The sequence below is a fragment of the Hyla sarda genome, chromosome 1 (genome assembly GCF_029499605.1).
Source record: "Hyla sarda isolate aHylSar1 chromosome 1, aHylSar1.hap1, whole genome shotgun sequence".
NCBI classification, from domain to species: Eukaryota; Metazoa; Chordata; class Amphibia; order Anura; family Hylidae; genus Hyla; species Hyla sarda.
The window spans coordinates 413,740,809-413,767,737 of record NC_079189.1 but is presented as its reverse complement, the minus strand read 5'-3'; the positions used below and the strand labels follow the sequence as shown (position 1 = coordinate 413,767,737).

At 42.3% G+C, this 26,929-nt stretch overlaps 1 protein-coding gene and 1 long non-coding RNA gene across 2 annotated transcripts in view; one reads left to right on the top strand and one right to left on the bottom strand.

Moving 5' to 3' along the window:
- Positions 1 to 5,598: 5,598 nt before the first annotated feature.
- Positions 5,599 to 25,916, top strand: LOC130280322 (uncharacterized). Its single transcript, XR_008846027.1, has 3 exons — positions 5,599 to 5,718; positions 25,089 to 25,167; positions 25,349 to 25,916. It is a non-coding gene; the product is annotated as an uncharacterized LOC130280322 (long non-coding RNA).
- Positions 7,128 to 26,929, bottom strand: part of TBX5 (T-box transcription factor 5) — a 77,432-nt gene continuing 57,630 nt past the window's right edge. Inside the window, exons 5-8 of the mRNA XM_056528766.1 lie at positions 25,776 to 25,928; positions 22,839 to 22,930; positions 9,988 to 10,217; positions 7,128 to 9,031 (exon numbers count right to left, since the gene is read on the bottom strand). Coding sequence (XP_056384741.1) covers positions 8,457 to 9,031; positions 9,988 to 10,217; positions 22,839 to 22,930; positions 25,776 to 25,928 — 1,050 coding nt within the window. The 3' untranslated portion in view covers positions 7,128 to 8,456. The remainder of the gene's footprint in view (positions 9,032 to 9,987; positions 10,218 to 22,838; positions 22,931 to 25,775; positions 25,929 to 26,929) is intronic.

The following is a 26,929-nucleotide window of genomic DNA, read 5'->3' as shown; positions in this document are numbered from 1 at the left end:
ATGCTGGGAGTTGTAGTTTTGCAACAGCTGGAGGTCCCCCCCCTGTGAATGTACAGGGTACATTCACATGGGCAGGGGGCTTACAGTGAGTATCGGGCTGCAAGTTTGCGATGCAGCAAATTTTGCGCGGCAGCTCAAACTCGCTGTAATCCCCCCGCCCGTGTGACTGTACCCTAAAAACACTACACTAACACAAAATAAAATAAAAAGTAAAAAACACTACATATACACATACCCCTACACAGCCCCCCTCCCTCCCCAATAAAAATGAAAAACGTCTGGTACGCCACTCTTTCCAAAATGGAGCCTCCAGCTGTTGCAAAACAACAACTCCCAGTATTGCCAGACAGCCGTTGACTGTCCAGGCATGCTGGGAGTTTTGCAACAGCTGGAGGCACCCTGTTTGGGAATCACTGGCGTAGAATACCCCTATGTCCACCCCTATGCAAATCCCTAATTCAGGCCTCAAATGCGCATGGCGCTCTCTCACTTTGGAGCCCTGTCGTATTTCAAGGCAACAGTTTAGGGCCACATATGGGGTATCGCCGTACTCGGGAGAAATTGCCTTACAAATCTTGGGGGTCTTTTTCTCCTTTCACCCCTTATGAAAAGGTGAAGTTGGGGTCTACACCAGCATGTTAGTGTAAAAAAAATAAACTTTTTACACTAACATGCTGGTGTTGCCCTATACTTTTCATTTTGACAAGAGGTAAAGGGGAAAAAAGCCCCACAAAATTTGTAACACATTTTCTCCCGACTACGGAGATACCCCATATGTGGGCACAAAGTGCTCTGGGGGCGCACAACAAGGCCCAGAAGGGAGAGTGCACCATGTACATTTGAGGTGATTTGCACAGGGGTGGCTGATTGTTACAGCGGTTTTGACAAACGCAAAAAAAAAAAAAAAACACATGTGACCCCATTTCGGAAACTAGACCCCTCACGGAATGTAATGAGGGGTGCAGTGAGAATTTACACCCCACTGGTGTCTGACAGATCTTTGGAACAGTGGGCTGTGCAAATTAAAAATGTTGTACAGCCCACTGTCCCAAAGATTTGACAGACACCAGTGGGGGGTAAATGCTCATTTTATGCCTTGTTACGTTCCTCAAGGGGTCTAGTTTCCAAAATGGTATGCCATGTGGGGGTTATTTTGCTGTCCTGGCACCATATGGGCTTCCTAAATGCGACATGCCCCCCGAGCAAAATTTGCTCTCAAAAAGCCAAATATGACTCCTTCTCTTCTGAGCATTGTAGTTCGCCCGTAGTGCACTTCAGGTCAACTTATGGGGTACCTCCATACTCAGAAGAGATGTGGTTACAAATTTTGGGGGGTATTTTCTGCTATTAACCCTTGTAAAAATGTGAAATTTGGGGGGAAACACACATTTTAGTGATTTTTTTTATTTTTTTTTTTACGTATGCAAAAGTCGTGAAACCCCTGTGGGGTATTAAGGCTCACTTTATTTCTTGTTACGTTCCACAAGGGGTCTAGTTTCCAAAATGGTATGCCATGTGTTTTTTTTTTGCTGTCCTGGCACCATAGGGGCTTCCTAAATGCGACATGCCCCCGAGCAAAATTTGCTCTCAAAAAGCCAAATATGACTCCTTCTCTTCTGAGCATTGTAGTTCACCCATAGTACACCTCAGGTCAACTTATGGGATACCTCCATACTCAGAAGAGATGGGGTTACAATGTTTGGGGGGTATTTTCTGCTATTAACCCTTGCAAAAATGTGAAATTTGGGGGGAAACACACATTTTAGTGAAATTTTATTTTTATTTTTTTACATATGCAAAAGTCGTGAAACCCCTGTGGGGTATTAAGGCTCACTTTATTCCTTGTTACGTACCTCAAGGGGTCTAGTTTCCAAAATGGTATGCCATGTGGGGGATTTTTGCTGTTCTGGCACCATAGGGGCTTCCTAAATGCAACATGCCTCCCAAAAACCATTTCAAAAAAACGTACTCTCCAAAATCCCCTTGTCGCTCCTTCACTTCTGAGCCCTCTACTGCGCCCGCCGAACACTTTACATAGACATATGAAGTATGTGCTTACTCGAGAGAAATTGGGCTACAAATATAAGTATACATTTTCTCCTTTTTCCCCTTGTAAAAATTCAAAAATTGGGTCTACAAGAACATGCGAGTGTAAAAAATGGAGATTGTGAATTTTCTCCTTCACTTTGCTGTTATTCCTGTGAAACACCTAAAGGGTTAAAACGCAGACTGAATGTCATTTTGAATACTCTGGGGGGTGCAGTTTTTATAATGGGGTAATTTGTGGGGTATTTCTAATATGAAGACCCTTCAAATCCACTTCAAACCTGAACTGGTCCATGAAAAATTGTGAGTTTGGAAATTTTGTGAAAAATTGGAAAATTGCTGCTGAACTTTGAAGCCCTCTGGTGTCTTCCAAAAGTAAAAACACGTCAATTTTATGATGCAAACATAAAATAGACATATTGTATATGTGAATAAAAAAAAAATTATTTGGAATATCCATTTTCCTTACAAGCAGAGAGCTTCAAAGTTAAAAAAATGCAAAATTTTCAAATTTTTCATAAAATGTTGGGATTTTTCACCAAGAAAGGATGCAAGTTACCACAAAATTTTACCACTATGTTAAAGAAGAATATGTCACGAAAAAACAATCTCGGAATCAGAATGATAACTAAAAGCATTCCAGAGTTATTAATGTTTAAAGTGACAGTGGTCAGAATTGCAAAAAATGGCCGGGTCCTGAGGTGTAAAATGGCTGGGTCCTTAAGGGGTTAAGTCTTCTGAAATAATGACCCCTAAATTCCTTTCTTCACATACTGAGGTTAGGACTTTATCAGTCTATACTCTGCCCAAGGGTTTTTAATGATATTTCAATAAAAAAAATTGTATATTTTAGATGACATTTCTATTAGAGAAATGGCCAAATCCAGATAGGTACTTTGCTTTTTTAATGGGGCTGTCATAGGCAGTAGAATATCTACATATTACCTCTATATTGCATTCTACTGCCTCACAACCATTCACCACTTTGCTTGAATTTAATAATATCACAAACTCAAATTTGTCAATTTTAAATGGATTGTCAAGTATTATGTAGTACCCCTTAAGTATTTATAGAAGTACAGTGACCCAATGACACAGTAAGGCTGTGTTCACATGGCAGAATATCCATGTGTAATTCTGCACTGACATTCCGCTGCAGCAGAGTCCCATTGGTTCTGCAGCACTGTGCACACAGCGGAAATTCAGATTCCGGTGTTTGCAGAAAGAATAGACTTTTCTTTGGCATTCTGGAATTCTTTCTGTGGATTCCACTCAGAAATGCATTGCCGTCCATAAGACAGCACATTTCTGAGCAATCCTAGCACCCGCTGGATAATTCAAATGTGCGGAATGTCCTCCCGTGTTTTCTGGGCGGACATTCTGTACATTTTCAGCAGTGTGAACCCATCCTAAAGGTATGTAGTACTGTACTATGTCTACTGACCAGGGGGATAACTACAGGGGGTGCAGAAGTCAGATAAGGCTTGGAGATAAAAAGCAGTGTTCTATAAGTTCCACAATGACTGCACCTTTCTTCCTCCATGTAAATAATGCTCTCTCTACTCTAGACATTAAAACAGCCTATTCTTATATTATATTTACCACTTCATATAGTTGCCCTTTTCCCATTGATACTGTTCACAATGAATAACTGGAGATTGCTGTGCTGCAATGTTTTGTGATCCTCTTCTCCTTCTGCCTATGCAATGATGATCTTGACAACCTCTTTCCATACCTGAATCCCCCATGGAGGAATCCACTGCTCAAGATCACCCATTATGAACCAGATCAAAGAGCTGCTGACAAGTAGCAACTCTCACGTTGGCAAACCCAATCCAACCAAGTGTTATATTGTCAATAATATTCCTACATTTCTCCAGCAGCACTCCAAGCATGATTAGACAAATGCTGATATGTAATTACAGATGTCATGAAGTCTTATACAGTATAGACACAAAATAGGAAGGTAAACCAAATGACAATGACAAGTTATAACAAAAAATGCAACACAGAACTGATGAGATTAGCAATGGTGGAACGAATCAGTAAAGTTAGCAAGAATCGGTAAAGATAGTGTATACCAGCTTGGGTTTAGCTTCCTATCATGTCTGTTTTTCGTTTTCAATGTTGTTAAGCCTAAGGTGTTTTTCTAACACATGTGAATAAACTTTTCAACTTCCAGATGTGTTTTCTACTGGCAGGCTGTTTGCGCTTTGTAGACATACATCCAATGCCAGTGTGTGCCATTTTAGGCACTATTGGAGAGATTTATCATTACCTGTGCAAAGGAAAAGTTGTCCAATTGCCCATGGCAACCAATCAGATGGCTTCTTTCATTTTTAACAAGGCCTCAGCAAAATGAAAGAAGGGATCTGATTGGTTGCTATGGGCAACTGGGCAACTTTTCCTTTGCACAGGTTTTGATAAATCTCCCCCTATCTCTATAAGCACACTCCAACACATCACATTTTCTTTCTTTCCGATTAATGCTGTCAGTGCACTAAACTAGGGAAGGGTTGGGGAACCTCCAGATAACTGGGGTCTTTACCTCCTGATCACCCCATAAATAAGCTCTGAAACACATTCCAGGTTTCCTGATTCTTGGCTCATGTTGGCAGATGCATTGCTGCCTTTCTTCTTAAATACCCCCCTGAGAGATAGCTGTGGTTTTTCCTTCCCCACCGATGCCTTTCCATGCATGCTTAGTCACAAAAATCTTGAGGCAATCAGGAGTGATGATTACTTAACTCCTTTGTCTGGAAATTGCTGCTGTCAGCTATATTAGGGAAATGTATTTTTTCTAAAATATTTATTTGAAAGAAAAAAAACTTTTGCTCATTTGCTGTCAGTAGAGGCTTTTGTATGTATCTTGTTAAGCTAGTTAAAATGGCTTACTTGCTAATTTTTCTTGCTTTTCCAGTCCATGTTTTTGGTGAAGATCAATAAAACATTATGGAAATGTAAGGAAATGTGCTGCTTCATACAATGTATTCAGTATAAAAAGGCAAATATACTAAGAAGACCTATATCGGAATGTAGTTGAATAATATTATTTCCTCTAAGAGGGTTAAAAGCTGTTTGATGATGGCTTATATATAGTTTTTAGTTTTATTATTTAAAGCAAAGTGTCTACATCCAATTGTATTCAGAAGTAATTTAGAATACACATATACATTATAGAACATTACAGTTACCTTGAGGATTGGGTAGTTGCAATTCAATATGCTTGATCCTTCATCTGACATTGCCGCAGGCCCAGATTTATCAAACTATGTGGGAGAAAAAATTGAGAGATTTTTCAACATGAACCAATCACAGTTCAGCTTTCACTTTACCTCAGCTAGTTACCTGAGCTGTGATTGGTTGCTGTGGGAAAATCACTCTATTTTTTCTCTCACACAGTTTGATAAATCTGGGCCTGTGGCAAAACTGTGTGAGAGAAAAAATAGAGCCTGTGGCCCAGATTTATCAAACTGTGTGAGAGAAAAAATAGAGTGATTTTCCCACAGCGACCAATCACAGCTCAGGTAACTAGCTGAGGTCAAGTGAAAGCTGAACTGTAATTGGTTCATGTTGAAAAATCTCTCTATTTTTTCTCCCACATAGTTAGATTCCGGAGGCCCTATACACATAGATACTTATCTGGTCAAGATGAAATTGGGGTCCTTTACAGTGAGCATCAAACCTGATACAGTATGAATCTCTTTTCATTCTCTTTTCATTCTGGACTAAATAGTCAAGTGGGTGTCCTACTTAGTAATTGACAACTGGATATAAGCGTTCATATAGAAAGTACTATCAGTCATTGAGCAGGTCCGGCCCTTTGACTACAAAGCCTAGAACAAGCTGAGATGTGCTTGAACAAATGACAAGTTACGTATCCTGAAACTTTTCCTACAAAATGAAATATCCATGTGCACAGTTCCTCCAGGTCTATCATGTGATGCCTGCAGATTAGACTGCCTTTTCAACAGCACAGGGTAGGATCACACATGACGTATTTTTTCTGCTGCATATTTTCCTACCAATTGAAGTCAATGGGTAGGAAAATATGCAGCAGCTAAATACAGCACTTGTGACCCTACCCTAATGGTGTGTCTGTGAACAAGCTATTGACTGGTTCAGTATCTACTAAAATAACAAGCTATGGACTATAAATATTTTACTCAGGATCAGTAGAAACTACCGTATTTTTCACTGTATAAGACGCACTTTTTCTTCCCCAAAACTGGGGGGGGGGGAAGTTGGCGCATCTTATACGGCAAATACACATTAAAACCTGTCCTATCGCGGCGGTCCCTGCGGTCATCAACGGCCTGGACCCGCGGTTAATACAGGACATCACCGATCGTGGTGATGCCTGTATTAACCCTTCAGACGCAGCGATCAAAGCTGACCGCCGCGTCTGAAGCAAAAATGACACTAACCCGGCTGCTCAGCTCCGCGTCCCGAACAACTTACAGGACACCGGGAGGGACCTCCTGTCTGCTCCGTGCCGGGATCCCCTGAATGGCCGGCGCTCTCCTTCGTCATCATCATGTCGTAGCGCACGCCGTCCTGTCATCCAATAGGAGTGTTGTGCGTAGCGGCGTGCGTAGCGACAGAGAGCAAGGATACCCGGCAGCAGAGACATTCCTGAGCGACGGGGACACCCCGGGGACGTGGCAACAGCGATGGAGGGCGACATCCAGGGCAGCAGTGACTGGTCACGTGAGTATTACATCCTATACCAGTGGTCTTCAACCTGCGAACCTCCAGATGTTGCAAAACTACAACTCCTGGCATGCCCAGACAGCCAACGGCTCTCCGGGCATGCTGGGAGTTGTAGCTTTGCAACATCTGGAGGTCCGCAGGTTGAAGGTTCAGAACCTTATTTTTCAAGATTTTCATGCTTTAAAATTGGGTGCGTCTTATATGCCGGAGCGTCTTATATGGCGAAAAATACGGTAAGTAATGATATGTACAAACTTACTCAACTATTTGTGTATCTGTAAACTATATGTAATTTTTAAGGTGAAGGTAAGCTTTATATTAAATTCCATCAGCATTCATTTGTTATTGCATAAAAGCAATTTGCAAAAACTCCCACAAAGATCAAGCAGAAAAAAAATATATTATCTTTTATTATATAACAATGTCAATAACACAACAGTTAACAAACATAGCACATCGTGTTCCTGGAGAGGGCAGGGAAACAGAACCCATGTCATAAGGTTAGACTGGCACCAATGGGAATTAGACCAATGGGAAGTAGCTTGAATTTATCACTGCAAACTTAAATATGTTCTGATAGTAAATATCTGTTAATGGACTTGTTCTTATTTGAGTATCAAAAAAATGCTTTCACAACTATATACTTGTAGGCAAAAGGGGTAGAATCTATTTGCAGTATACAAGCTATATTTTAACCTTAAGCTGGGTAGACTTGGGCCATTTGGATTTGTTATGTTTATTACAGAATAGTTGGTGAGTTGCAACTTATTTTAGAACTTTGTTGACCTGATTTTTTTAAACAAAGGGGGGAATTTATCATTTACTGAGTTTCTATTATGTGCATGATACTAAAGCTAATGATAGTCTTGTTTTCCCATTTGTAATTTAGCATTAGTTGGACTCCTCATCTATTTAATGACCAGTGCACCAATAGTACATAAACCAAAAAGCAAAAGTTTGTGTCGCCTACACCTCTATAGAGTCTCAACTTTTTGCACAGTGTGTGGGCTGCTCAAAATTTTGCAACAATTCAAAGCAAAATACACAGCATGTATTAATGATAAATCCCCCCCCCCCCCCCCCAAATTACATAGGCCATGTGTACATTTGTGGATACTTAAATGTATCACACACACCCTCCCCCGTTTTCCTTCCTTTCACACATAAAAAAAAAATCCAGAATATCCTGGAAGGCATAGTTGAATGATGGTTTCATTGCCACTCTCCAACACAACCTTGCTGTGTCCCCTTTTTTACTGACATGTTTCTAAACCCAGAGTTCTAGCCTCCAATATCACACAGTGTATTTCACTGCAAACACCCAGTTATTTATGGCAGAGGCATGCAGGTGAATTCTTGAAGTGCATGAGTTTTTCACTTTCTTTCTTATACATGTAGGCACCATTGTGGTGCAGCCTGTTGTGTGAAGTGCAAAGCCTATACGTAGGCTCTTTACAACAGACTTCTTTTCTTCACCAATGTATCACCCATCTACGATTTGTTTACTGTCCTATACTCGTGATACTTGTGTCAGAAGTAGGGAGAAAGTGAAAGACCAAGGTGAAAGTTTGTTTTGAGGTTTTCCAGAAATAAAGTTCAGCGTACAAATCTTGTCCTTTTGACATAGGTCCACTTTGTGTGGTCTAGAGACACTTTGCTTAGACTTTACCCAAAATATTTGTCTCATGTCTGTTTTGTTAGCTGTTCTCATTCCAGTCTGGCACCATGCCTACTCCGTGGACAGAGTGGTACTGGTGTGGAGATAAGGTCCGTGGAACACCGTGAGGGTAAAGGAAGTCAGAGGACTGAATTGATGATGCCTGTTGTAATCCAGACTGAGGCGCACATTGCCTCACAATAGCCTGGTGAGAAGGTTGATGTTGAAACATAGTGTGGGTATCGGCAGACTGTGAACCTGCATGATTACCCAGTCTGGGCATGAGTGAACTGGAGGTGAAATGAGCAGAGAAGTGCTGGTAAGGCAGTCGTTCCATGGACTGCATGCCTCCTCCCACAGTACAGCTGCTATAGGAGGGTACACTTGACCAACTATTACAAGAAATGTCTTCTATGCCTGTAACTTGCTCTGTGGCAGGTGTTGAGTTAGCATACATGCATGCCTGACGTTGGGCAGACTCTGTGCGAAAGGATGTTGAAGATGAAGAAGAGGAGGATGGCTGGGGGTACCCAGACCTGAAGTAGGGGTCTTCCTCACTTGGTGATGTATCCATATAGGGCTTTTTATAAGGATGCTCAGCTGTTTCTTCACTTGCTGCAAAGAAAATAAAGTTTTTTTTATGAAGAGAAATATGTCACAGGCATTATTTATGATATTGACAAATGCTGACTTTATAAATATATGTAAATCATGACTGAACCTATAATAGGGTCTGGTATTACATGAGTTGGAATATGTACTGTAAGGCTATGTTTCCGTGCGGACATTCACCCGACAGCAGAGCGTAGGCAGAACATGCTGGTGCTAGGACCGTACAATACAGAATACAGCTGGTGCTAGGACCGTTCAGAAATGGGTCGTGTCACAAACATGTCACGGGATTTCTGAAGGAGAAGCATCTGCTGCGGAAATTCCACCATGTGCACAGGGCACAATCCCGTAGATATCATAGAACCCCATTGACATCATAGATATCATTCCAGCTGCTGCGGCATCTTCGTACGGAATTGTGTGAACGTACCCTTATACAATCACATGCACAAATACAACAACATAACTACGGGCCATATTACAGTTATAGGGTTTGTGAAAGGCCAGTTACTAAGACTGACCCTATATGGGGACCTTTTAACTCTTGGGAAAAAAGATTAGACAGTTGGATTTTAATATGAGCGATCATTCTGACAACAGGGAAGATAAGCTTCTGACAGCAATCTAAATTGTATTCAGAAAAGCTTTAGAAAGTCTGTCACTTGTCACTAGGGGAAAAGGCTATTGCCTGCAGTCTAGGTTTTGGTAGTTCAGTGAGGTTGGCCTTCCTCCTTTGTATCCTGTTCTGAATTTAAAGTGATTTAGAAGCATTGATTAGTGGATACCAAACCGTACACAGGTCCTTGTTTTCTGTCTTAATGCATTTTTAAATAATTTTTCCCAAAATTTAATCGTACAAAATTGTAGATTTTACTTGATCTTTCACCAAAAAAAGCCTCTATTATAGCACATATCAAATGTTGCACTCTTCTTATAATTACTGCAATATGTCCACTTACCTTTCCTTTTTGTACAATGGTATATAGGGCCCGGTTCATGTGGCAAGGAAGTATATGAGTTGGAAGGAGGCATTAGGTCCTGAGAGGTGCTGCTTACACCATTCTCACACTGATACTGGGAACTGAGGTTGGAGGAACTAGTTATATTGCGTGATTCAGAAGGGAATGGACTATGATTCGATGTAACCTTCTGTCGCACAGTGCTTCTTGGAACAACAGGATACTCTTTGCTGCAGAAAAAACATAAACCAATGTAGAATAAAATAAAGTATAATACAATTAAAATTACATAACATGCCTTAACTTATTACAGCTGGTTTTGCAGGGCTCTTGTCACTCACATTGACTGCCCAATACTGTACCGTGTCAGGGAAATTAAATTATCAGTTCCCTGTAACTAAAAATCCCTGATCATATTGGGTGCTGTCACCCAATTGTGCTCCCTAGGAACTGTGCCCCTGCTGGGGAAGCCTATTAGGTCACTAAACACATCACAGGGTTTCCCTCAGCAGAAGGGTCCAAATACATGCAGAGAAGGTGCAATCTGCAACTGTACAGATCAACAGTAGGGGATGTAATGGGCTTTTACTATTATTATCCATATCCATGAAGACAGCATTGAATATTATTTAATGAATAAACAGTATTAAAAAATAACCTGAAAAAATGTGGAAAATTATGTTTTATGTTTTTAATTTTTGTAGTTTTTCCCTAAAGAAAAACTACAAAAATAACTGATATCTGCCTTATTTTTATATAGTGAGAAAGCCCAATGTGACCTGCAAAAAAAGTAGCAAAAAAATTGGATTAAAAAACAACAAACATAGCCTTTAGGCTATGTTTACACAGTGTAAAATGAATAGCAAAATATGTCTGTAAAATAGGTATGAAACATTTTTGTATTTTTTATCTAATATTATGCACAATGAAAGTCTTTGGAAAAGTAGCTGCCAATGCACACACTGCTTAAAGGGGTACTCCAGTGGAATTATTATTATTATTTTTTTTTTTTAATCAACTGGTGCCAGAAAATTAAACAGATTTGTAAATTACTTCTATTAAAAAATCTTAATTCTTCCAGTACTTATTAGCTGCTTAATACTACAGAGGAAATTATTTTCTTTTTGGAACACAGAGCTCTCTGCTGACATCCCGAGCACAGTGCTCTCTGCTGACATCTCTGTCCATTTTAAGAACTGTCCTGAGTAGGAGAAAATCCCCATAGCAAACATATGCTGCTCTGGTCAGTTCCTAAAGTGGACAGAGATGTCAGCAGAGAGCACTGTGCTCATGATCCAACAAAGAGCACTGTGTTCGAAAAATAAAAGAATTTCCACTGTAGTATTCAGCAGCTAATAAGTACTGGAAGGATTAAGATTTTTAATAGAAGTAATTTACAAATCTGTTTAACTTTCTGGCACCAGTTGATTAACAAAAAAAAAAAAGTTTTCCACCGGAGTACCCCTTTAATAAACGTCCAACGTTAGAATATATACGGTTTTGTCCGTTTTTTTTTTTTTTTTACACGTACCCAAAACCGTAGTCTACCACGTTTTTTGCTCCGGGTGAAAAATCGTATTAAACCATTCTTTTTAACATGGGAGTCAAAGGGAACCGTACAGAACCGTATGTGCGTACGGTTCCATCTGGTTTTCACCATATGGTTTTTTCTTGGAATTTGAATCAAGCAAGTGAAACTTTATTCAAAATGGAGTGAAAAGTTAAAAAGGTATACCTTTTTTTTTCTTAAAAAACTGATACAACCGGACATGATTTTTCAAACCGTATAGGGGTTGAAATTTGTACACACGTTTAGTCCAGTTTTGAGGAATCCGTTTTTCATCAAAAATCTGATATGGGAACTGTATTGCAAAAAACGTGGTGTGCATGCACCCTGAGATTTTAAATGTGCTCAAGAAAGTCTCTTCTTGTACACAGAAAGCTGTCCAATCAGAGGCGTAGCTTGTAGCTTCTGGGCCCAGATGCAAAATCTGCAACAGGGCCCCATATGCCAATGAAAATACTGGTCTCTTATGGGGCATATGTGTTTTGGGGCCACCTTACAGTAGGCACCAGGGCCCCGGTGTGACTGCTACTAGAGATGAGCGAATCAAAGTAGATGAACCCGAATTCATTACGAATTTCATGAAAAAATCGATTCACAATATATACGAATATCTCCGTGATTCTATTGCGCGAATCGCTTCATTAAACTCCAGTTTACAGCGTTCCAGGCTATTGGGGACCTAAGATGGCAGATCCACATGTGACTACATGGGGCAGGGGATTATGGGAGGGCGGGAAACAACAGCGGGAATGAAGGTAGGCAGGCTGACCCTGAATCACATGTGAGATGCAGCCTATCAGTGTTCACTGACCCCTGTGATGTCATAGCCCCTATATAATCGGCGGCCATCTTGCCTCTCTTCATTTCATCTATGCACTCAGATGGAGAGGATGGGACTGCGTGTGTGTGAATAGCTCATACCACAGCGTTACACTGCAACTGCTAGTCACATCAGCATTAGGGAAAGACAGGAGTGCAGAGTGCTGTGCTGTTACTCTGAGAAGGATCATTGATAGCTAAACCTCCTATTCACGTTATTGAGCATTGCAGCAGAGAGGGGCAGATAGCTGTCAGCTGCCTCATGCAGATCTCCAAGCTGCCTGAACTTTCTGAGGCATCTTATCTCCTCATTGTTCAGCACAATTGAGTTTATTTTTATTTGCTCCACAAAACTTCTGCTGCTCAGAATTGTGTGACAGAGTGCAATTTAGGGTTTAATCCCTGGATTTTTTTTTGTGCTGCTGCACTGTTGGGTCCTGCTGCTGTTCAGAAATACGTGATTGTTCAGTGGACTGTGGTGCATTTGCACCATTTTGTACCTGTTAATCTGTCAAGGGGCTGGCTACATACTGTGCAAGTCCAAAAAATACTATTCACCGGCAGTTTTTTTTTTTAAACAGTTTTTTCTGCGTATAGTTACGCATATATAACTGCCTTCATCAGTGCATACCGCATAGGTACATGCAAGTATTGTACCATTTAGTACCTGTTAAGCTGTCAAAGTGCTCCATACCATCAAAGTCCAAACAATAGTATCCACCGGCTGGTGTTTTACAAAAATACTGAGTTTTTTCTGGGCATAGTTACGCATATTACTGCCCTCATCAGTGCATACCGCATAGGTACATCCAAGTATTGTACCATTTAGTACCTGTTAAGCTGTCAAGGTGCTCCATACCATCAAAGTCAAAACAATAGTATCCACTGGCTGGTGTTTTACAAAAATACAGAGTTTTTTCTGCTAATAGGCATATTACTGCCCTCATCAGTGTATACTGCATACGTATATCCATGTATTACACCATTTAGTACCTGTTAAGCTGTCAAGGTGCTCCATACCGTCAAAGTCCAAACAATAGTATCCACCGGCTGGTGTTTTACAAAAATACAGAGTTTTTTCTGCGCATAGTTACGCTTATTACTGCCCTCATCAGTGCATACCGCATAGGTACATCCAAGTATTGTACCATTTAGTACCTGTTAAGCTGTCAAGGTGCTCCAAACCGTCAAAGTCCAAACAATAGTATCCACCGGCTGGTGTTTTACAAAAATACAGAGTTTTTTTCTGCTAATACTTAGGCATATTACTGCCCTCATCAGTGCATACCGCATAGGTACATCCAAGTATTGTACCATTTAGTAGCTGTCAAGGTGCTCCAAACCGTCAAAGTCCAAACAATAGTATCCACCGACTTGTGTTTTACAAAAATACATTTTTTTCTGCTAATAGGCCTATTACTGCCCTCATCAGTGCATACCGCATAGGTACATCCAAGTATTGTACCATTTAGTAACTGTCAATGTGCTCCAAACCGTCAAAGTCCAAACAATAGTATCCTCCGGCTGGTGTTTTACAAAACTACAGAGTTTTTTCTGCTAATAGTTAGGCATATTACTGCCCTCATCAGTGCATACCGTGTAGGAACATCCAAGTATTGTATCATCTCGTACCTGTTAATCTGTCAAGGGCCTACATACTGTTCAAGGACAGTCGTAAGTAATCACCTGCTGCCGTTCTAGACAAATACTGTTTAAAGAGTAGTGTAGCGTATTGTAATACCCTCATAAACGCACTAAGTATGTCAGGCAGAAAAGTGCCAGGACATGCACAGAGGAGTGGCAGAGGCCTAAATACTTCAGGCAGAGTTGGCAGCAGACTTGGGGCGAGTGGCAGCAGGAGTCGAAGCGAGAGGCCTGAGCTCCCGTTATCAGCCAGCAGTCGTGTCTCCACCAGCAACCCATCTGCCGTCGTCGATTGGTTAACACGCTCATCCACATCCCAAGTGACATCTGACACCCCCAGTCAACAGTCGGTGGGTTCCTCAGACACAACCCTCAGTTGGCATGGCCCGGGAGCAGTCCGTGTCCTCCCATTGCCTTTGTCCTATGATGTTCCCTCTCCTAAAGAAGTATCTTATGCTGTGGGTTCAGCTCCACTATTTACGGAGGACGATCCAATAGAGGACAGTCAGCAGCTACTGGACAGCCAAGAAGGGGAGGAGACATGCGCCGCTTGCTCCGCTATGCGGCCAAGTAATGATGCGGAGAGTGACGTGGGATACGGTGTTGCAAGTGTTCAGGGTCCTGAAGCAGACACTGTTGGGGAACCTGAAAAGGACATCAGTGACGTGCACACAACTGTTGATGATGATGAAGCCGATCGCAATTGGGAGCCGGGTGCAGAAGGGGCTTCATCATCATCAGGAGAAGAGTTACAGGTTGCCCTTGAGGCAGCAAGGCGGTAGCACGTTTGGCAGTCAGCATGGTGGCAGTAGTGGAAATTCAGGAGCCAAACGTGCCCGGGGGAGACCACCTGCTTCGCGGCAGCCTACCTTTCCGGGAGATAGTGGAACAGGGGTTCCTGGAGACGGCGCTAGTAGCAGTCAATTAGTGCGGACTGTGGGTGGGAAAATCAGCTACTCGGCGGTGTGGAAGTTTTTCATAAGGCATCCGGAGGAGGTTCACGTAGCCACATGCAAGATCTGTCGGCAGAAGGTGAAGTGTGGCCAGGGTCCCAATGTCGGCACCACGGCCCTGCGTCAACACATGCTTCGCCACCATAAAGCAGCCTTGGAGAACGGTGGCTCCGATGTAGTGGTCCAGCCTACTGCATCACCCAGTGGCCATCCGCTCCTTCCTTCATCCAGCCAAGGCTCCACCACCTCAGCCGAAGGGAGCTGTGTGTCAAACCCTCCTTCTGTCGCTTCTGCTTCTCGCGCTTTTAGTCAGCCATTCCGCCAACAACCCATCGGCAAAGCCATGTTCAAGAGACAACAGTATGCGCCCACTCATCCAACGGCGCAGAAGTTGAATGTGCTCCTGTCCAAGTTGCTGGTGGTGCAGTCCCTCCCTTTTCAAGTGGTGGACTCTGCACCTTTCAGAGAATTGATGGCTTGTGCCGAGCCGAGGTGGAGAGTCCCAAGCCGTCATTTCTTTGCGAAGAAGGCAGTACCAGCCCTACATAAGTTTGTACAAGAGAAGGTGGGCCAGTCCTTGAGCCTGTCGGTGTGTTCAAAAGTACACGGCAGCGCCGACGTGTGGAGCTGTAACTACGGGCAGGGACAATACTTGTCTTTTACGGCTCACTGGGTAAATGTGGTTCCTGCACAGCCACAACAGCAACTTGGACAGGTCACACCACTTCCTCCTCCACGCTCTCGCTCCCAGGCAGTTGGTCCTCTTACAGTGTGCGACGCCGCCTCCTCATACTCCACCGTGTCCTCGGCCTCCACTGCACGTCCAAATCTCGGTGGCCATTCATTGTACCATGTGTGTAGGGCACGGCGGTGTCAAGCTGTTCTTCATATGGTTTGCCTTGGCGAACGGAGTCACACAGGGGAGGAACTGCTAAAGTTCATTCGTAAAGAAATCCGAGTATGGCTTACTCCACGAAATCTGGAAATGGGAACCATAGTTACAGAAAACGGGAAGAACATCGTGTCCGTGCTGCGACAAGGAAGTGTGAAACATGCGCCCTGCATGATACACGTGTTGAATCTGGTTGTCAAGCACTTCCTCAAGTCTTCACCCCATTTGCAAAACATCCTGAAAATGGCAAGGAAACTGTGCATGCACTTCAGCCACTCGTACACCGCCAAGCACACCTTCCTTGAGCTGCAGCGTCAGAACGGTATCCCACAACATAGTCTTATTTGTGACGTTGCCACACGTTGGAATTCCACCCTCCATATGTTGGACAGACTATACGAACAAAGAAAAGCCATCACCGATTTCTTGATGATCCAAGCAGATAGGAGTACTCCCCTGTGGAACTTCAATGTGAACCAGTGGCAGCTCATACGTGACACCTGCCGTTTGCTGAGGCCCTTTGAGGAAGCCACATTATTTGTGAGTCGCCTGGATTACACCATGAACGACGTAATTCCACTCCTACATTTCCTACAACAAATTATTGAAACCATGGCTGGTCACGGCAATGGAGACGTTGCGCCTACATCTCAAGGCTACATGAGTCCTGTGGGGGCTGAACTGGAGGAGGAGGATGATGAGGGGCAGAGCGGAGCACAGTTTAGGTTGGATGAGATGGCCGGTGTTTCTAGTCTTCGGACAGGAGAGGAGGAGCAGCCAGAGGAGCTGGAGGGTTATGAGGAAGTTGAGACAGAGGACCCAGACACACCGTGGCAGTATGCAGTGGAGATGGAGGCAGGTAGTCCCTCCAAGTCACTGGCGCAAATGGCACAATGCATGCTCAGTTGCTTGCGTAGTGACCCCCGAATTGTCAAAATTTGTCAGCGGGATGACTTCTGTATCTCCACCTTATTAGACCCTCGCTACCGTCCCAAAATGGGGGCCTTTTTTAGACCCACCGAGAGGGAGGACAAACTGACCTACTACAGAGACATTCTACGTAGTCAGTTGGCTGATGCCTATCGGCCACATGGTTCATCCACTCGCAGGTCTGACTCGGGGGGCCCTCTGCGCTCACCTTCCACTGCCATGGCTGCTGGGGAGGGGAGGGGTGGGAGGAGCAGTACCAGCTCAATCAGCAGCAGCCTGAGTCTACAGCCGCTGATGAGTAGCTTTCTTCACCCGCATAGTGAAGCAACTCATCAGCAGCAGGTAGAAATGGAGCAGGACCTGAACCAGCAGGTGGTGGCATAACTTGACATGGCCATGCCAACAACCATTGAAGATCCGCTGGACTTCTGGGCAACTAAACTTAATTCATGGCCACAACTAGCAGAGTTTGCCCTGGAAAATCTGTCCTGCCCGGCCAGTAGTGTGCCATCAGAGCAGGTGTTTAGTGCAGCCGGGGCCATAGTCACCCCCCGTCTGTCCACTAAAAATGTGGAGAGACTGACGTTTGTGAAGATGAATCAGGGATGGATCAGCCAGGATTTCCAGCCACCAATGCCAGATGCCTCAGAGTAGATTGACCAAGCTGCTACACCAACATTTCCCAATTATGGTTGGTTATGAAACCCTCTTGGGTTATCAATTAGGGTTATGGAACCCTCTTTGGTACTGCGATTGCCTGCTCCTGGCTGATCCTGTGTCTTTCAGGAACTACTTGCCTCACTGATGCTTCTGGCCTTGGGCCTTTAATTTTTGGATGTTTAGCAGTAGCTAAATACATGCTTAATGCAAATTTCAACATTGACTTTTAAATGTAAGGGGATGGTTATGAAACCCTCTTGGGTACTGCGAATAACTGCTCCTGACTCATTCTGTGTCTTTCGGGAACTACTTGCCTCCCTGATGCCTCAGGTCTTGGGCCTTCAATCTTTGGATGTTTAGCAGTAGCTAAATACATGCTTAATGCAAATTTCAACATTGATCTTTAAATGTAAGGGGTTGGTTATGAAACCCTCTTGGGTACTGTGAATGACTGCTCCTGACTCATTCTGTGTCTTTCAGGAAATAATTGCCTCCCTGATGCCTCAGGCCTTGGGCCTTAAATTTTTGGAAGTTTAGCAGCAGCTAATACATGCTTAATGCTAATTTCAACAATGATCTTTAAATTCTCGGCGCTCTGCTAGGGCCTTCTCCTACCCCGCCGGGGCCGATCCGAGGATCTCACTAAACCATCCAATCGATAGTAGAGACATGCGGTGTGTACAAAGGGCAGGGACTTAATGAACCCGAGCTTATGACCGGCGCTTAGTTGTGATTCTTCTTTCCTGGCAAATAATTGCAATCCCTGATCCCTATCGCGAAGGGGGTTTAGCGGGTTACCCGCACCTGTCGGTGAAAAATAGACACACGCTGGTCCGTTCAGTGTAGCGCGTGCAGCCCCGGACATCTGAGGGCATAACACACCTGTTATTGCTCGATCTCGCGAGTGATCGTGCAATGTAAGGGGTTATTAAAGCCTCTTGGGTACTGCTGATGCCTACTCCTGACTGCTCCTGTGTCTTTCAGGAAGTACTTGACTTCCTGATGCTTCTGGGCTTGGGCCTTTAATTTTAGGATTTTTGAAATACATACATACATGCTTAATAAAAAATTTCAACATTTATGGTGCAATGTATGGGGTTATTAAACACTCTTGGGTAGTGTTTTTTTCAAATTTTCTGATAATTATCAAAGTAATCTAGAATTTTCCAAAATAATAACCATTATACCATTGAACACTTGTTGCGCAAAAAAATATGCAGAGGGATGAACTCTGCTTCTTTATTTCATAAAAAATTCTTTTATAGAAGAATGTCTTTTGGTGGTCCACCGTCCTGCATTATAGAGTCTTCTGGATATGCGCTTGTTCTTAAACAAAGGTACAAAAACCAAAAATGGCCGGTCAGGGCTATGGAGACGTTGCGCCTACATCTTACGGCCACATGAGCCCTGTGGGTGCTTGTAAGATTAGGTCCTTTGTACCCACATGGCTGGGTCCGGGACACAAATTTTGATTTAAATTTCAAATAAAAAAATCCCACATTTCAATGGTCTCCTCATGCTGCAGCCAACTCCAGGCTGCGTCATTCTGGTAATATATAGAGAGCACTCACTGTCCTAAATTTTCGTTAAAATTTTTCGTCAAAAATGTTTGTCTTTTTTATTAGGGATTGTGAAGCTTTGGTGCGTACTCATGCATCAGCCAACTCCAGCCTGTGTCATTCAGGCAATATATGGTTTACTGATGGCACTGCTGGGCCTGGGTCTGGGAATTTCAAATTTTCTCATAGGTAGCACCCGCTGTGCATAAGTCTTCTTCATAAATTTCTACAATTGTTGTTTTTTTTTTTTTAGGGATTGTGAATCCCTAGTGTGTACTCATGCATCAGCCAACTCCAGGGTGTGTCATTCATGCAGCATACAGGTAGCTCCCGCTGTCCTAAATATTCTTAAAATTATTTTTAAAATGGTTGTTTTTTCTTTGGAATTCTGAAGCCCTGGTGTGTACTCAATGCTGCTTCCTGCTACACTCTGTCAGCCCGTTGGTCCTGCGACAGTGTGCTACTCCGCCTCCACATTCTCCTTTGTGTCTTAAGCCTCCACTGCCCGGACAAGTCTCAGTGGCCCTTCCATGTGTGCAGGTCACAGCAGTGTCACGCTGCTCTTCACATGGTTTGCCTTGGCGAGAAGTCTTGGAAACAATGGCCGGTCAGGGCAATGGAGACATTTTGCCTAAATATCACGGCCACATAAGCCCTGTGGGGGCTTGTTGAATTTGGTCCTTCGTATCCACACACTGGGGTCCGGGTTGTTTTACATTTCAAAAAAAAAAATGATGGCGCTGCTGGGCCTGGGTCTGTTAATTTCAAATTTTTTCATGGGTAGCACCCGCTATCCAAAATCTTTTTCAAAAATTTCTAAAATTGTGGTGTTTTTTTGGAGGGATTGTGAAGCCCTGGTGAGTACTCGTGTATCAGCCAACTCCAGGCTGTGTCATTCAGGCAATATATGGGTTACTGATGCCGCTGTGGGGCCTGGTAATTTCAAATTTTCTCATAGGTAGCACCCGCTATCTAAAATCTTTTTCAAAAATTTCTAAAATTGTGGGTTTTTTGGGAGGGATTGTGAAGCCCTGGTGTGTACTCGTGCATCAGCCAACTCCAAGCTGTGTCATTCAGGCAATATATGGGTTGCTGATGCCTCTGTGGGGCCTGGGTCTGGTAATTTCAAATTTTCTCATAGGTAGCACCCGCTATTCAAAATCTTTTTCAAAAATTTCTAAAATTGTGGTGTTTTTTTGGAGGGATTGTGAAGCCCTGGTGTGTACTCGTGCATCAGCCAACTCCAGGCTGTGTCATTCAGCCACTATATGGTCTTCTCATGCTGCCAACACCTCCATTCTCTGTCATTCAGCCACTATATGGTGTCCTCATGCTTCAGCCTCATCCAAGCTGTGTCATTCAGCCACTATATGGTGTCCTCATGCTGCCAACATGTCCATGCTGTGTCATTAAGCCACTATATGGTCTCCTCATGCTGCCAACACCTCCATTCTGTGTCATTCAGCCACTATATGGTGTCCTCATGCTTCAGCCTCATCCAGGCTGTGTCATTCAGCCACTATATGGTCTCCTCATGCTGCCAACATGTCCATGCTGTGTCATTAAGCCACTGTATGGTCTCCCCATGCTGACAACACCTCCATGCTGTGTCATTTAGCCACTATATGGTGTCCTCATGCTTCAGCTTCATCCAAGCTGTGTCCTCATGCTGCCAACACCTCCACACTGTGCCATGCAGCCACTATATGGTGTCCTCATGCTGCCAACACCTCCATTCTGTGTCATTCAGCCACTATATGGTGTCCTCATGCTTCAGCCTCATCCAAGCTGTGTCATTTAGCCACTATATGGTGTCCTCATGCTGCCAACATGTCCATGCTGTGTCATTAAGCCACTAGATGGTCTCCTCATGCTGACAACACCTCCATGCTGTGTCATTCAGCCACTATATGGTGTCCTCATGCTTCAGCTTCATCCAAGCTGTGTCATTCAGCCACTATATGGTGTCCTCATGCTGCCAACACCTCCACACTGTGCCATTGAGCCACTATATGGTGTCCTCATGCTGCCAACACCTTCATTCTGTGTCATTGAGCCACTATATGGTGTCCTCATGCTTCAGCCTCATCCAAGCTGTGTAATTCAGCCACTATATGGTGTCCTCATGCTGCCAACACCTCAACGCTTTGCCATTCAGCCACTAAATGGTCTCCTCATGCTGCCAACACCTCCACGCTGTCATTCAGTCACTATATGGTCTCCTGACACTGATGCCACCACCAGGCTCTGTCATTGTGCTGCTGTGCGGCAGTGATTCTAAAAGCGATGCCGGTAATCTGCATGCTATTCTGAATAACAGTATTATTTCACTAACCCAGCACACTCCATATGCGTTTTAGAACGCAAAGTGTTCTATACCCCTATAGAGGCTGTATGTAGGCTAGAAATAGCCTTTTTTAATATAGATTTGCCACGAAAAAATTTGGATCGAAACGAACTTTTCCGGAAAATTCGGCGAATCGGCCGAATCAAATTTTTGAAAAGTTCGCTCATCTCTAACTGCTACCTCTATAGCTACGCTCCTGTGTCCAATCCATTCCCTTTATACTGAGAGATGTCTCTAGTTGTTTCCTGGATAGAGCAATCACTCAGAGCAGAGGAGCATGATCGGAGAGTGTTCAGTGCCCGAGGCACTGCACAGAAAGTGCTTAGGGAACACCGAAAGGCTCCCTTTATTGTAAGATGGTTCTGGCAATATCAGTTTGTTGACAGAGGGCTTATAATTTGTTTTATTTTTAGATCTAGTCTCTTTTTTTTTCTTTTCTTTTCATATTTGTATCATGAGGAACATTTAGTATTTTTATGGATAAAATGTATACTTTAACGTTTACTTAAACTTAAAATTTAGATTTACTTACACTTTAAATGTAAACTCACATTTTAGCAAGCAGTAAAGAAGTTGAAATGAAAGAGAAGCCTGGAGAGACAGAGATCACAGTGATTCAGGGAGTGAAGCACAAAGCCTTTCTTCTCCCAGGGGCTTTACTGCATTTAAAGTGTCATTTAGAACAACATGATATGTTGCTCAATTGTATCAAAAGTTGAGATCACACCAGGTCTCAGTCCTGAGACTCACTGCATTCATGAGTTAGAAACCAGAGAATGCAGTGAAAGAGTTGGATTTGAGTGAAAGCCAGGGAGAGAGGTGAACACTGTTTTCACTCATGATCGCAGTGGGTCTCAGCACTGACACCCGGTGTGACCTTAAAGGAGTACTCTGCTGCTCAGTGTTTAGAACAAACTGTTCCGAACGCTGGAGATGGCGCCAGGAGCTCGTGACATCATAGCCCCGCCCCTTCATGACTTCACGGCCCACCCCCTCAATGTAATTCTGTGGGAGGGGGTGTGGATGCCCCATAGACTTGCATTAAGAGGCCAGGGTGTGACGTCATGAGGGGGCGGGGTTATGACGTCACGAGCTCCCGGCGCCGGCTCCAGCGTTCGAACAGTTTGTTCCAAACGGTGAGCAGCGGAGTACCCCTTTAACATTTGACATGTCTAAGCAACATGTTAAAAGTTGTTCAAAATGGCAGTGACATTTTACCTGTTATATATTCTGTCTGAGAGTACATCTTATCAGTGCTGTAAGCTTGTGTACAATGCTAATGCTAATAGCATGATAATGCTCTGTAGACCACCAGCATGAATAAGATATGGACACTGTATGGCAGAATTATTGGCTATACATCTTTGTATGCAATTTAGTGTACACCTGTACCTAAGTGAAATAGCAAGTGTTTAAGTAGATTACTGTTTCTGTGCTCCATTGTTCATTTCTTTATTGTGTATGTACATATTTATAATACCTTTGCATCCTGGACATGCGGTGCAGCTCCATATCATCACTTCCTCTAAATCCCTTGGCAAAAGGGTTATTTTCAATCTTTAACTGGGTTATCTATTAAAAAAAAACATGTATACATCAGAATTTAGTATTACAGTGATAAACTCTTTGTCTTGTTAAATAATGAAATTACAGTTGCATAGTAAATATACTACAGCCCTTGATAGTATCTGAAAGAGTTTTCCAACCATAAATATTAAAGGGGTACTCTGGTGGAAAACCTTTTTTTTATTTTTTATTAACTGGTGCTGGAAAGTTAAACAGATTTGTAAATTACTTCTATTAAAAAATCTTTACCCTTCCAGTACTTTTTAGCAGCTGTATGCTACAGAGGAAATTCTTTTCTTTTTGAATTTCTTGTTTGTCTTGTCCACAGTGCTCTCTGCTGTCACCTGATGCCCATATCAGGAACTGTCCAGAGCAGGAGAAAATCCCCATAGCAAACCTATGCTGCTCTAGACAGTTCCTGATACTGGCATCAGGTGTCAGCAGAGAGCACTGTGGACAAGACAAAAAAGAAAAAAGAGAAAAAAGAAAAAAAATTTCCTCTGTAGCATACAGCTGCTAAAAAGTACTGAAAGGGTAAAGATTTTTTACTGGAAGTAATTTACAAATCTGTTTAACTTTCTGGCATCAGTTAATTAAAAAATAAATGTTTTCCACCGGAGTACCCCTTTAATGGCATATTCACAGGGTCCATCTGCCCAAGTAATCTAGACTCAACCCTTTCCACTCAGTTTAAGCCTGGACAGTGTAGCCTCTCACCTGTTAGAATTGGTGTGAGGTCTAAACTTGATATCCCCATCTATGTAATATTTAAAGATATTCTTTGGATAAGCTATAAATGTCTTTGGAGAAATCTCTGTAATGATTTAGTACGGAGTTTCTCAGTTCCAATACTTATGAAGCATGACAGTACATGTTTTCTAAATCTCCAATAGAGGCTATAACTGTTACACTATTAAAATAATTTGTACAGTATTGAAGTAATCCATAAATCGTGAACACTGGGGTCTCCTTTAGGCCTGGAAACAGTGGTTTAGTAAAACATTAATTCATTGGAATAAAGTATGATATTCACAAACTAAAAACTCCAAATGGACAATAAGTCTATTAACATGACTAGTGAGAACACATCTATTGGGCACTTAAAGGGGTATCCGGTGGGAAAAAAAAAAATTTCAAATCTGGCGCTCAGGAACTGTCTGGCGCAGGAGAGGTTTGCTATGGGGATTTTCTCCTACTTTGGACAGTTTCTGACACAGACATAGGTATCAGCAGAGAGCACTGTGGTCATACTGAAAAGGACACAGCAGCTGATAAGTACTGGAAGGATTAAGATTTTGTAATAGAAGTAATTTACAAGTCTTTTAAGGGTGGGTTTAAACTATGTTTTGAAGATATGGGAACCGGATCTTGCTGGGGGGAATGAAAACTGGGCGCTCCCGTATCCCAGCCGAACCCATATCTCATTAATTTCATTTTTGCCCCGTATCCAGTTTTGTGACCGGACCTAAAACAGCGGCATACAATGGTTTTAGGTCTGATCAGAAAACCGGATGCGGGGCAAAATTAGTCAAAAATTACTCTGGTCGGCTCATTGACATGAATGAGATACAGGCCGGGTCTGGCTGGGATACAGTAGCGCCCGGTTTTTACTCCCCCCCAGCCGGATCCGGTTCCTGTATCTTCAAAACCTAAAGTCCACCCAGCCTGACTTTCTGGTACCAGTTGATTTGAAAGAAAATGTTTTCCACCAAAGTACCCCTTTAAATGTAAACGGCAGTATGGTTAACTCCTCCTTTTATGCAAACACTTTTACTGAGAGTCATCTCATCATCAATTAATATGTTGGGGTTACACAGTAGTAGATATGACTGTATAATAAGATAAAGGTAAATCCCTGTGACACAAAAGAATAAGAATGAACCCTGCAGAGAATGGCTACTCTAATTGCTTCCCTTACGTTTCTTGTATGAGTTGCCTGACATATCTGCATGGTGACTAAAGATAATCAAGACAATTCCGCAGCCTATGGGTGTAAATACGTGTCCCGATTTTTGTTGGGGGGTTTAGCTGAAAATGGCAACAACAAAACAAGCAAGTTTTGCCTCTTGACAGTTTCCACTAGAATTGTCTAACTTACAATAACGTAATTTAAATGTTGCTTTCATGCATCTTTTTTCACCCCAATTTTTCACTCTCAATATAGGGAAAGATGTTCGAAAAAGGTTGCATGAACACAATTGAGAACATATGTACATCGCGTTGCAGCTTGCTGGAGGATACTGGTACGTTCAAGCAATTTCCAAGATAAAAATCTGCTGCATTATTTAAGCAAACTGTCAGGCTGCGCAGTTTACAGTGGAGATATTTTATAATTTTCCCCTCCTCCCTTAAATTAAAATGTTCAGATGAAATTCTTTCCAAGGGTCTGTATATATTTTTATTTTATTTCTTTCTTCATTTTAGCATTTCTCCACATGGGCAAAATAGTTCACTTTATATACAGATGTTACAGAAGAAAAAAGGATTGGCTGGCTGTACTTCTTTCCAGAAACCCGTAAAATGTGTGCATAAGCCTGAGAGAGGCTTGGCAGCTCAGTAAAAGACCTTTGGGTGATTTTTTTCATTAACTGTTTCACTGTTTACCCAGAATCATACAAATGTGTGTTTATCTTTGCAATAATTTTTTTTACAGCTTTTTTTTTTGTTTTGTTTTTTTAAAGTATTTTGGAGATATTAAGGTCCATGGCTGTAGCGTACTTTCTTCTCCCAACAAAGGGAAGCAGTAACAGCAGTTACGTTATTTTATTTGTTTTCTTATTTGTTTGTTACAGAAGTATCAGTTTAAAATTACTTATAGGAGAGAAGCAAGTTAATGGCAAAAAGTTTTTACCTTGTGGTTTTGGTAAGATGTTACAGCTATAAACGCAGTCTCTGAGAATACATGGGTGCAAAAAGCAGTGTTCTTGGACCCAAATCCATTGTTTTCATCTGCTTTAACTATGTGAAGCCGAGGCTGGTATTTGTGCATGGAATTCAGAATGATCTAAAAGAAAGAACACAACAGTAGCCATTGTATTACCATTTGTATTATAATAAAGACGGATGTCAATATATCCATACATCTTCTAAAATAATGGAAATATATAAGAGGAAAACAAACAACCAATAGGAAAAAATTATGATCTAGTAGTGTAGAGAAGAGAGGTTACATGCTTCTATAAACATATTAGTTAAATGGTATTGGAATATTATTCAGTGGATTAATAAATCCTTGGTTGTTCGGTTACTAGTTTACATTCAGAATTACAGTGTATCATTTTAAAATTGGCTAATATGTATTTTGCTGATGAAAGTTACTGCTTCCTATATTTAAAATGTACATGTATTTTTTGCAACTGTTTTTTATTATTGTTCCAATGTATCCAAAATAAGAAAAAAAATGCAATTTCGTCTCCTATGCAGACCTAATGTCCGAGTCTCTATGGTTACAGACTGTAAACAAACCCTAGGGGTCTAATCCATCCCCTTCCATCTGTTCCCTACCTCTTGCTTATCTACCAGGAACAGATGAAAGGGAATTTCACTGCAGGATCGGACTGCACAGGGAGTTTGAAGTTTGCAACAACTGAGACATATATTGTAAGTTACTGGCTATAGTGGTGGCTGGAAGAGTGTGGATAATAAATTAAAATGCAGTCGTAAACACAGAAGATGGAACACACAAGAGCAAAGTTAAGGATGAGCCTTTAAGACCCCCAATTGCTGGCAGGTAACAAAACCAAAGTCATAGTCACAAGCAAAGATTCACAGCTAAGAGAAAATTCAAGGTCAGAGACATAAAGGAGTAGAAAGAAGAAATGAACTCAGTGATCAAGACCAGGATGGCATTAAGGAAATAAAGGCAGTGCTTAGGAACAAGAACAGTACTCAGGACAAAGCAGATTTCAGAATACGAACTGGAGGGATCTATCGAATGAATACAATGCTGACAAATGATGAACCAGGATTAGAGAATTAGAGTTGCTGGTAAAGGTCAGAGACACG